The sequence below is a fragment of the Mustela erminea genome, chromosome 16 (genome assembly GCF_009829155.1).
Source record: "Mustela erminea isolate mMusErm1 chromosome 16, mMusErm1.Pri, whole genome shotgun sequence".
Lineage (NCBI taxonomy): Eukaryota > Metazoa > Chordata > Mammalia > Carnivora > Mustelidae > Mustela > Mustela erminea.
Window position 1 is genome coordinate 83,748,519 of NC_045629.1, and position 12,154 is coordinate 83,760,672.

The 12,154-nt window shown below is 61.3% G+C and overlaps 1 protein-coding gene across 1 annotated transcript; it reads right to left on the bottom strand.

The window, feature by feature from the left end:
* Window positions 1–6,953: 6,953 nt before the first annotated feature.
* Window positions 6,954–8,640, bottom strand: LY6D (lymphocyte antigen 6 family member D). Its single transcript, XM_032316442.1, has 3 exons — window positions 8,538–8,640; window positions 7,655–7,753; window positions 6,954–7,450 (listed from the first exon to the last, which is right to left on the bottom strand). Exons 1-3 carry the CDS (start codon window positions 8,587–8,589, stop codon window positions 7,215–7,217), a joined length of 387 nt encoding a protein of 128 aa, XP_032172333.1. The 5' UTR covers window positions 8,590–8,640; the 3' UTR covers window positions 6,954–7,214.
* Window positions 8,641–12,154: the final 3,514 nt, after the last annotated feature.

Consider the following 12,154-nt stretch of genomic DNA (forward strand, 5'->3'; position numbering starts at 1 on the left):
GGGTTTTTTTTTCTGTGTGTGTGTGTGTGTGTGTGTGTGTGTGTGTGTGTTTTGGTTTTTTTTGTTTTGTTTTGTCTTGAAAGGAGATGAATTTGGGGGGGGGGGGCCCTAAGCACTGAGCCTCCAGACCCATGGAGGCGATCTCTGTGGGCAGACTGGAATGGTTGGTCACCCTGTTTGCCAGTGGTCACTGAGATGTCCGTCCCACGTACCCCAAATATCTCATCCTCATGAAGCTCACACTCTAACAGGGCAGAGAATAAACACATGGGTCAAAACCAGAGCACACCACTGGCTTCAGCATCAGGCTATGCGCATTAATGAGAACTGGGTTTACCGCCTTGCCTTAAGCAACCAAAAAAGGGAGAATAAATGAAGCAGCGTTTTTTGGACATTGCATGACAGGCCAGCAGAGTCCGGGACTCTGGAGGAAGGACTTCGCAGAAGGGACTGCAGGCTTTACCTCGGGGGGACCGAACAGAGCCTGCGTGCTCTCCCTGAGGGAGGAGACGAGTGCCAGGGCAGCTGGGATTCACAGGGCAGAGCTCAGGGAGGAGGGCTGCTCAAGAGAGAGGAGGTGAGCAGAGGGGGCTGTTGACAAGGGGCAGCAAAACAGTCCCCAGAGTCACACGGGGCTGGGGGTTCACCTATGTGAGCTGGGACCAGAAACCTTAAAATATGGGGTCACCAGGCGGAGTGCTCAGAAGGAAATCGTCTTAATCGTGGGCACTACTCGCCTGGATCACAGATCACATCTAGTCCCACCTAACAAAGCCTTGAAAGGGTCCATTTGTCTCCAAGTAACTTCATTGCATCCTAAGACAAAGCTCGAAAGAGAAAATAAGCCAGCATTCCACAATGTAACATCTAATTAAGTGCCTGGCATCCGAGGGAAAACACCATCAGGCATGGGAAGAAGCAGGAAAAATGAGACCCATGGTGGGGAGAAAAAAATCATTAGAAACAGACCCACAAATGACACAGCCAGTAGTGTTATTGAGCATGCACATTAAAACAGACACCATAGTTGTTAAGTGTCTGCCTTTGGCTCGGGTCATGATCCCTGGGGTCCCAGGATGAAGCCCCACGTAGGGCTCTGTGCTCATTGGTGAGCCTGCTTCTCCCTCACCCACTACTTGTGTTCCTTCCCTGTGTCTCTCTCTGTCAAATAAATAAAATCTTTAAAAACAAACAAACAAACAAACAAACAAAAAACCAGCCAGACACCATATTTCCCATACTCAAGCAGGCAGAGGGGAGCATGACTGTGTCGGGGAGCTGTGGGAAGTAAAAAAGTACAAGCTGAATTTCTAAAGATAAAAAATGGGTCTGTGATGAAAAACGTGCTGGGGGGTAATTAACGGTCCACTGGAGTCTGCGGGTCAAGATCAGAGGCTTGAGGGTAAAGCACCAGGCAGAGGCTGCCAGGAAACAGTGAGCAGGCACAGCCTGGCCGCAGCTTCCAGTGGCCCCCGTGTGCGTCACCGGAGTCCCAGAAGGAGAGGCGAGAAAAAATGCTTCCAAGAAATAATGGCCACATTTTCCCGAATTTGTTGAGAACTATAAATCCATGGAACCTAGAAACTCAATGAATACAAAGTACAAGAAATATGAAGAAAACCAGGCCAGAGCACGTCTGGAGGCAGGTGTGGAGAAGCAGCGACAGTGAGGGAACCCCGGGGACCGCTCCGGAGAGCGCGGGGACACAGCTGCCCGGTGAACTAGTGGCAGAGACAGAGGGAATGTCACGGACCGCAGAACCCAGCGGTGGAGTCTGAAAGCGCAGGGGGCAGTGCCGGCGAAGCCCTCGCCCAGGGCAGCGTGGAGGGGGTGGGGGGGCGTGGAGGGGCCTGGAGGGGCCGCGGAAGGGCGTGGAGGGGGCGCGGAGGGGTGTGGAGGGGGCGTGGGACGCCCCCACCCCCTGTCCTTTTTTTCTTACTTTGGAATTCGGAGGTAAGAGGCCGCTCGGAGCAGACGCGGTTCTGCTCCGTGAGGAGCTGCTCGGCAAGTGCAGGAGTCGCGCGAGGGTCGCGGCCACGCGGGGCGGACAGAAGGGAAGCGCAGCGCCGCGTGCGCTCCGGAGCCCGACGGTGTCCGCTGAAGACGGACAAACGCCAGAGCAAGCGCGCGCAGGCGAGGAGCGGAAAGCCGAGTCGGAGAGCTCCGCCGGAGAACGCAGCAAAGGGGATTCGACGGAATCAGAAAAAATTAATCTGCGAGTCACAGAGAAGGCTGGGGGGCAGCTCGGGCGCCAAGGAGAAGACAAGGGCCGGACAACGGACTCTGCACCCGAAACCCCGCTGGGCGGCCCGGACGCCCGGAGAGAAGCAGGGACAGAGCCTCGCGGTGCCGTCCTCAGGCGCCCTCCGTTCCCGCTGAGCGCGCAGGACAGAGATCCACGTCGACGCGGCGGACGGGAAAGCACGGTCGGGCGCAGTCCCAGCAGACACAGAGCGGCCGGAGCCGAGGATTCAGCCAGCGAGGACGGGGGACACTGTAAGTGCGAAGGGATCGGCTTCGAAAGGCACAGAACGACCCTAAATGTTCCCGTCCCTGACAGCGGCGCTTTGGAACACACCGGCGCGGGGGCCTGGCAGAAGGGAAGAGAGAAGAAGAAACTCACACGCACAGTCCGAGGGTGATTGCTCCTTCCTCCACCCTCAGGATCTGAGAGCAGAAATGCGCAAACCCAGGGAGGGCAGAGAGGACCTGAGCAGCACAGCCGCCCGCTGCGTGGGCAGGGAGCCCTGTGCACGGCTGGCTGGGGACAGAGCATTTCCCGGGACAGCCTGTGCTCTGGGGCCATAGGACAAATCCCGGTACACTCACAGGGACTGGAATCGGATGAGGGGTTTCCTCGGACAGCTTGGAATCAGAAACAAGCAACAGACAAGTATGTGTGGGAGCGCCCAGGTATTTCGACCTGAGCCCCGCGTTCTAGGTAACTGCCAGGCCAGAGGAGAAGTTTGCCAGGAAATAAGAAAGAATTTCCAGGCCACGGAAAGTGAACGCAACCCAGGGAGGTCCGTGAGCACCGTGGAAGCAGGGTTGGGACGGGGAGCACCCTTGCAGCTCATGGTAGAAAACCAGAAAGTTCTCAACACAGTGAGACTAGAACAAGAGCATAGCAAAGCCCAAGGAAGCAAGATAAAAGGAATAATACAAATAAGAGCCAAAAAAAAGAGAAAAACCTGTGGAAAAGCAGAAGAAAAACAACAATGAAATCGGCCAAACCGAAAGCTGACTCTTGGAGAACATCGGTATGATTCTTGAACCTCTGTGTAGACGGATCAAACAGAGACCAACGCAAAGCAGGGATGAGAAAGGGGACATGGGGACAGGTTGTGACAACATGACGCTGGTACGTCCCACAGGTGAGAGGAATTGGGCCAGGCCCTACACGTGTACAGGCCGGCTTCGTTCTCGGGCCAGGAAACGCATAATGGAGACCCCTCTGTCTTTGGAAGAAAAGTGTGGAAGGGCTGGGAGGCCACCATCCCTCTGAGACCCAGAACCAGACTCACACATTGCTGGGCACCACAGTGGGCCTGCGCCCCGCCCGGACTTAGCTGTAGAAGTTAGGAACGAAAGCATAGTAAACGCATCTGAAAATAGAGAAAAAGAAATGTAACGTGACTAGGCCCACGGCGGCGTTGACATCGAAGACCAAGTGTGACTCGCCGTGTCCACAAGACGACCGTCTGCATAGATTTGGGAAAAATGTTTCACAAAATCTCACGTCCGTTTCTGATTAAACCAACCCACCCATCCACCAAGCAACCAAGGTCTCCGCAAACCAGGAACAGGGGGAGCTGTCTTAGCCCGATGAAGGCTCCTGCAGAAGCCCTGCGGCTCCTCCCTCTGGTCTGGAAGGACCGGACACGGGCCTCCGACGGCGCGTGCGCAGCCACGTGCAGCAAGCCTGGCTGTGCAGCGGGGCAGGACAGAGACATAAACGACGCAGAGATTGGAAGGGAAGTGAAACCGCCCCCGGTTTTCGGATGACAGCACTGTTCACATAGAAAATTTGGGGGAATTTAAAAAAAAAAAAAAAAAAAGCCAACTCAAGAAAGCTGCCCTAGACCTATGTTGCTTTAGCAAGGTTGTGTGGTCGAAGGTCAGCAGCAGACACTGACTGTATGTCCGTATTCCTACAACCAAAAGCTGATCACTGGACATTGAAAAGATGCTTTATAAATAGCATCCCAGGGGCGCCTGGGTGGCTCAGTCTGTCTTCGGCTCAGGTCATGATCCCGGGGTCCAGGAATCGAGTCCCACATTGGGATCCCTGCTCAGCAAGGAGCCTGCTTCTCCGTCTGCCTGCTGCTCCCCCTCCCCTCACCCTGCTTGTACTCTCGTGCTCTCTCTCGCTCTCTCTCGCTTGCTCTCTGGTAAATAAATAAATAAAATCTTAAAAAAAAAAAAAAGGATTACGAAGGGCGCCCCATGCAGTATCTAGGGACGACACTGAGGAAGGCTGGGAAGACCCGCCCCCTTTGAAAGCCACGCAACAGCGCAGACACATTTCCAAGGGCTCCACCAGATGGAGAGGCTCGTCCCGCTGTGTGACACTCACACTCGCAGTCAGAATTCACAACGAGACCTAACTTCTCCCTGAGACCCTCTGTGGACTCGGCCCATTCCCAGCCCAAAGCCCAAGGGCATTTTTCTTGAAGAAATGAGCAGACTAACTCAGAAATTTGTATGGGAATGCAAAGGATCTGAAACAGCTAAAACCTTTTGAGAAAGAAGATAAAGGGTAGAGGTCTCGCAAGACTTGATTTTAAGTCTTAAGATACTCACGGTAGTATGGTAGGGGTCAGGACAGATGTACAGACCCAGTGGACAGAGCTAGTGCCTAGGACAGACCCCATGTGTATGACTGACTTTTGACAAAGGTACTAAGTCATGTCAACGGAGAGAGGACGAGCGTTGCCACCAGCGAGGCCAGGTGATGTCTGTGTGTCCCGTCTGTGGGCTCGCAGTGGGTCACAGGCCTTACGTAAGAGCGATACCACTGGAAATCTTAGTGACCTCGGGTATGGCAGACACTTCCTTAAAAACACAGACCTAAGAGAAGAAACCCATAAACGGGGCTTGATCAAAACGGAACTTTTACTCTTCACAGAACGATGTTATGAAAATGACAAGACCAGCCGGGTCGGGAGAACATATTTGCAAGTTGTTGTGTCCGAGGAGTTGTATCTACAATGGGTGAACGGCTTTTACACATAATCATCAGCCAAATGACCCAAAAGAGACAAGGGAGTAAAAGGAGTCGAACAATTTATCAGAGAAGGTACCCAGACGCAAACACACACGACATGCTCTGTCGATCGAGGAGAGGTGTGCAAACGGGACCCGCAGGGAGACCCCACAGCCCCCGAATCAGGTCGAAGACTGACCACAGCAAGGCGCGGATGTGCAGTGACCGGAACCTTCTTCCTCTGCCAGAAAGAACATGGGGAGAACAGCCACTTTGGAGAACAGTTTGGTGGCCTCTCAACCCAGAGGCCTCCCCCTGTCCTCAGCCCCTGGCACCCCCTCCTGGCCTTCACCCAAGTGAGAGGAAGCCTGTCCCCATGAAGACCTGCATGTGGGTGTCCACAGCAGCGTCACTCTGAGCGCTCGGGCCCGGGGACACGCCAGCTGCCGGCCGGCAGATGCACGGAGGGACGGGCCACAGCCCACGGAGGCTGGGCCGCACGGTGGCCGCACAGCCGAGCTCCAGCAGGGCCAGGAGCGAAGACCGGGACGCCCCAGAGCAGGGCTGCGCCTCTGAATCCTGTCAGCTCCGTTTTACCGAGTTCTGGACAACGTGGGCTGCTGTGCAGTGTGGGGCCTGCTGTGCAGTGTGCCCGGGGTGGGGTGCGCAGGGAAGGATGGAGGGGGCACGGGCAGGGGTGCGGGCGGCTTTGGGGGAAATGGCTGTGCTCATTGTCTTGATGATAGTGACGACCTCGTGCACACGACATGTCCAAGCCCATCACTGTGCACACTTGAGGGCGCTGCGCGCTGTACCTCGAGGGCGCCTTGATGAAACAGCACCGTGGGTCAGGTGGTGAGGAAAGAGCTGTGGGGAGACGGGGATGGGGGTGGGGCTGGGGCGGCCTCCGCGCATGGGCCACACAGGGACACGGGTGCGTCAGACGGTGGCACCCGAGCGAGGCTCCTGGGACGGCAGCACAGGCGTGGTCGGGGGAGACGGCACCAGGCCCCGCGGCTCAGGCCGCGTGGCACTGCTCCTGGGGGCCCCACAGCTTCGCCTTCTCCCTGCCCTGCACCCTGCTGGGGCCCCCAGCAGCCAGGACTCCCACTTGCCGGCACTGGACTTGGGCCTCTGTCTGACCCACAGTGAGGCCTGAGAGCGTGGTGACTGTCTGAGGGGTGGAGGAAGCCCCCAGAAGCCTCTGGTCCCCCGAGGAGCGGGGAGGCTGCTGGCTTGGACACCTGCCAGGTTCTGGGAACTCCCAGATGCAATGGTTCAGATTGTCCGGATCCAGACAGCAAACCCCTAACCCAGGCAGTGGGGCCCTGAAGCCATGCAGCCGGGCCAGGGTAAGTTTACCTGCCTTGGATTGATCCTCATCCCTGGTGAGCTCAGCAGCCCCCTTGGCCAACCTCCCCACGGTGGATTTGGGGTGTGTGTGTGTCTGTGTGTGTCTGAGCACTTGGGCTGGGTGCCTGAAAGAGCACTCGAGCCTTCTGCCCTGCGCTCCTGCTCAGCCTCCCCCCACCCCCCACCCCGAGCATTCCCCCTTCTAGGGCTGGCAGAGGGCGCCTGGGGAGAGTTATGTCTCCTCTGAAGATGAGGAGTGATGGTGGCATTTCAGGCCTCGTGCACGATGCCAAGACTGGGCCCGGGTGACAAGCCCCAGGAGCTGGGGGCCTGTGTGCCCGGATGGCCCCCTCCCCACCCCCTGCAGCCCCTGGGTAGCACAGACACAGCCACGGTGATTTTCAGGCATTTATTCCTCTGCAAATAGAAAAATAAACAAAACCCGAACAGAATGAGTGTCCAGTCAGAAGGGGTCCAGATGCCTTCCTGCCGCTCGGGGACGTACCTCACCGTCCTGTCTGGGAGAGGGGGCCCCAGACCCTGGCAGGCCAGCCCAGCCAGGGGCTTCCCAAGCTCCCCTCCCCGCAGGCCAGTGGGAGGGGCTGTGGAGCAGGAAGGGCCCGGGAAAGGGATGGGGTTCCCCGCCGTGGGGAGGTCACAGGCTGGGGCCCGCGAGGAGGGCGAGGAGGCCGAGGGCCAGGGCCAGGCCGAGGCCAGCGCCGGGGGGCAGGGTGCGGGCGGGCGCGCTGCTCTGCAGGCTCCGGTTGCACAAGTCGTCCTGACAGCACAGGGTGGCGGCCGCCCCGCTGCTCACCTGGCCGGGCAGGCTGTGCGTGGGCGTGCACGCCTCCACGCAGTCCTTCTCCACCAGGTTCCCCAGCAGGGGCTCCACTGCGGACAGGTGGTTCGGTCAGCCGGCACCGCGGCTTCGGGCCCCCCAGCCCAGGCAGCCGGCCCCTGTAGCCCCCAAGTCCCAGTCCCCCGCCCCTGGGGCCCCGGGACCCACCGACACGGACATCCTCCTGCCAGCCTTCCGGCCATGGTCCCGCGAGCCCTGGGGCACCCGCACAGAGCCCCGCCCCAGCCCGCACTCACCCTTGGTCCTGGTCCTGCAGTAGCGCGAGCCGGCCGCACAGGTCTGGGGTCTCTCGCAGTTGGAGGAGCTGGAGCAAACATGGCAGCGGAGGGCACGGGCTGGGGGGGGAGGGACACAGGGGGGCCTGGAGCACGGGCGGGGGGGGACACGGGGGCCTGGAGCACGGGCTGGGGGGGGACACGGGGGGCCTGGGGTCGCTGCCTGGCCACAGCCCTCTGCCAGCCTTGCCTGAGACCCACCGGCCCCTCTGAGGGGACCCCGCTGGTGCTCCTGCACACACCCCCCGGGGCCAGGAGGTGACGGTCCTCCATGGCTGGGACAGTGGAAGGAGGCTCCTGTGCCGGGCGTGTCTAGAGAACGGGTGTCAAGGTGGCTGGTGCAGGCTGGGGACCTCGCCACGGGAGCGTCCCGGAGCTCTGATGCTTCCAGAGAGCAGCCCACCATGGCTGGCCCCGCCCCAGAGCCTGTCCCCAGTGGTCCCCACCACGGTCATGAGGACCTGAGGCTAAGTCAGGGCCAGGGGGTTTCACCTCTACCATGCTGAGCTTGCGGGAGTCGGGTTGCCTTGGGGACAGAGTCAGGGGCTGGATGACTGGCCGCTGGTCATCCTCGGAGGTGGGGGAGTCTCAGGACAGCTCCCCGCCCTGCTCTCCCTCTCTGCGTTGGATCCTGGGGGCCGATTCTCAGAGTCTCCGACTCTGTGATATGTTACATCTGATTCCACTAAGCTAAGACCTGGGTTCGTTTTGTTTTAAATTCTGAGTCTGGCATCCCGGGAGCCCAGAATGCCCGGAGCCTAATGGGGGGTACTGCAGGCTTCCCACGCGTGTCCCGCAGGTCCCTGCTGCCTGCCCCCCGCCCCCCGCCCAGCCCCTCACCCACCTGGCCCAGCAGCCACGGCCAGCACAGCAAGGAGCAGGAGAGCTGTCTTCATCTCGGGGCGTCTCTGGGAGCAGTGGGGGCCCCTCCTCTCTGGAGACCTTATAGCCCAGGACCGGTGCTGGTGGGAGGGGTGAAGGTGGGGACCCAGCCAGGCAGTGGCGTTCCAGCGGCCCCACCCTGGCTGGCCCACGCCCACCAGCCCGGTGCATGGCTGCCCCTGCCCCTGCCGCCTGGAGGGATCGCTCGCTGTGCCTTGGCTGCCTGTCCCCACGGGGCAGGGGTCTGCCGTCCCCCATCTCCAGCTCTGACGAGGCCTCAGCAGGCTCTGCAGCTCACCGACGGCTCCTCTCTCCGACTCTCCGTCCGTCCCTAGATTGCTTCGTCTCGGACTTTCTACTCCCTCCCTTGCACCCTGACCCTAGATAAGGTCGACGGAGTCACAAGCCTAGGCAGGTGCCCTGTGGGGAGCCAGAGTTGTGCCCGGGGACAAGCGAGGCAGGTGTAGGCTCTGGCCCTGGCTTCCTGGGCTTGGGGCTCAAGACTGCTCCGTGGGCCCACGGGGTGTCGGGAGAAGGACCCCTAGGCGAGCAAGGCATCTTGCTGAGAGGTCAGGACCTCAGGGTAGTGAGGAGGGAGGAGGCCGTCCTGGGGCGGGGTTGGCGGCTGGACAAGCCTGTGGATGAACCCGCAGGGACGTGAGCCCCGGACCAGGAGCATCAGGGGGAGGCGCAGGGGCAGAGCTGATGGGGGTGGGGGTGGAGGCAGAGACTCAAGGGTTCACTGACCCAGAGACCCCAAGGGCCCCTGAGTGTGCAGCGGCCCTGCCTTGGACGCCACCCCTCCGGTACTCTGCACTTGCTCTGGACACGGTGGAGGACCAGCAGCCTTTATCCGGCCTTGGGACCAGGCCTCTCCATCTCCTGCTCTGGTCCCCAAGGGCAGTGAGCTCTTCCAGGTCTGGGGTGCAGGGCGCTGGGTAGATCCCCCAGCGTCACGGTCTCAGAGCGCTCGTGGGGGGGAAGACCCCGCCCCTACGCGCAGGCGCTGTCCTCCCTTCCCTGAAGCTTTCCTTGTCTGCCGGCTGGCCACGGCCCCTCCGGCCGGGCGGCTGTGCCTGGCAGACCCTGCTGGGTTCTGGGGGGTCCCCTATGGAGGCCTCCCCTGACCCTGTCCTGGCAGGCCACGCTGACTGTGACGGGGAGTCAGGCCAGAGCACAGAACTTGGCCCTGGGCCTGCGCCAGCCCCCTCCCTGCAAGTACTGGAGGGCAGGGCCTGCGGCAGGGACGGCGGCCCTGGGCTGGGGGAGGGCAGGGGCAGGGCCAGCCTACAGCTCTTGGGAGCCCTGTGGGCTCAGGCCGGGGAGATCTGGGAGCCCTTGGCCGTTCCTCCCACGTGCCCTGCACAAGCCAGCTCCTGAGCGGGGCCCCACCTGGGCGAGGCCGGCTGCCTCGTGGTGCCAAGGGGCCGGGAACGTGCGGCCTGACCCTCTGGGCCGCCCTCCCTAAAGATGCTGCTGGCCCTGGTGGGACGTGGCCAGAGGCGCAAGGCCGGCAGAGCGTTTCCTCCCAGGACCCCGGCGGCGCAGGGAGGGATGCCGGCACGGCCCCCGGGGCAGGCCCACACCAGCAGGCAGAGCCTGTCCCCGGGCTGGTCCCAGGCTCCCTGGGCCTTATGCAGGGTAGCCGGGGCCTCTTTGGACGAGGCAGGTAATATGGGGGAACTGTGCACTCAGCCAGAGAGAGGAGGTCACCCCAAGCTCTGAGGCCTGGAATTCATCAGGCACAGCCCGTCATGGACAGATGGAAGGAAGCCTCAGGAAGCAGGATGTGGGGCTCAGTGACAGGGTGGTGACTGGCATGGGGGTGGGGTGGGAATGACAGGCGCGGAGGGATGACTCACTGAGGCCAGGGGCAGAGAAGCTACTAGAACAACGGGTTCGGGGGACTGGGTTTCCTGTAGGGCCTGGTAGAGCTAGGGGTCCAGACCAGGAGTGGAAGTTTGAGCACGAGGCTGCCGGGCTGCCGGTTCCCCCCACTGCACCCCTGTCCCATCCTCATGGGCACCTGAGGCTTCACTGGCCATGTGCCCGTCAGGCAGGGACAGACACCTGCCAGAAAAGAGGGGGATCCGTGGGAAGACAGCCGTCGTCTCTGACAGGGCTGCCAGTGAGGGCATGGGCTGCCCACTAAGATGAGAGCTGCCTGTCCAGGGGCTTCCCAGCAGGACCGTCATCAGCAGCCTCAGACACAGTTTACTTGAGCAAGAAAGCAGGCGATTTCCATGGCAGGAGCTCTCGGAGTCATTGGAACAGTACAGTCAGGGAGGGCTGCCTGGAGGTGGTGGCCTGGCTGCCCTGATCTTGGAGGCAGATCTCAGGGGAGAGAGGAGCCGTCATGGCCCCTTAGGTTGGCCCCCTTCCAACATCCTTTCACTGGTGAGGAGACGAGGTCCTGCGGGGACCCCGCTGGTGTCAGCCCCACAGTCCCAGGTGATGTGGCCTCCCCTCCTGTCCTCGCTAGTCCTCCGGAGAAAGCCGCCACTCTCCGGAATGCAAGCCCTCTCACCCAGTCCCCGGGGCCGCTGGGTCGCTGGGCCCGATGGCGCCAGGGAATTGTTGGCAGCAGAAACAAGGCCTCGAAGAGGTCTTGGAGGGGCCAGGAGTGCTCACGCCCTCACCCCTCAGCCCTGCCTGCTTCCTGAACTCAGCGGCGCCAGGACAAGCCCAGACCTCTGCTGCCTCGTGCCTTTCCTGCTCACGCCCCCGCCCCCCCTTCCCCCTGTTCCCCAGGGTCTCAGCCTTGGAGTGGGAGAGGGAAATCAAGGCCTCGATCACCGGACTCTGGGGGTCCCTGGGGTCCCACAAAGGGGGCGAGTGGCTCGAAGAGAGAAGAGCCTGGCTCAGGGCAGACAGTGGCCACTCCAGACTTTCTGAAAAGGCAGCCTAAGGGGTCCCGGGGCCCTGCCTAGGGTGAGGGTGGGCATTAGGATGGGCAGGTCGGGCTCCCTCCCTGGAGGCGCCCCCCACGTTGGGGTCTGCAGACAAGGCTTCTTTCGTTTCCGGATGCATCCTGCATGAGGGCTGGCCGGCCGCACACAGGGACGCACGGCGCCGGGCCGCCACTCACTCGTCATTGAGCGGTACCCGACATGGACCACGCGCTCAGGGCCCAACAGAGACAGACAGGAGGGACGGGGCCAGCCCGCAGGACCCCAGGTGAGCTGGGGAGATGGGGCACAGACAAGTGGGCCCCATGTGTGTGGGATGATCGGGGGAAGGGTTGGGGCCTCCTGAAGAGCGGAGCAGGGACAGGCCGTTGGGGCCTTGGTCTGGGCTGGGGGGGCCTCGGGCTTGGCACATCCCTTCTTCCCCACAGGGCTGAGGTGACTACCCAGTGAGTCAGGCCGTGCAGGGGTACAGGGTCACACTGCCCTGGGGGGGCCTGCCTTGTGCCTCCACTCACGGACCCGCACATGCCGACAGGGCCTCCCTCGGACGATGCAGAGAGGGCAGGGCCTTGCCCAGGATCACCCAGCCAGCCGGTGGGAGCCAGAGCTGGGCCTGCCCTCCTCCCCCAATTCAGTCCCTGGCTGGCCTGGGGCTCTTACCCCATGCCCA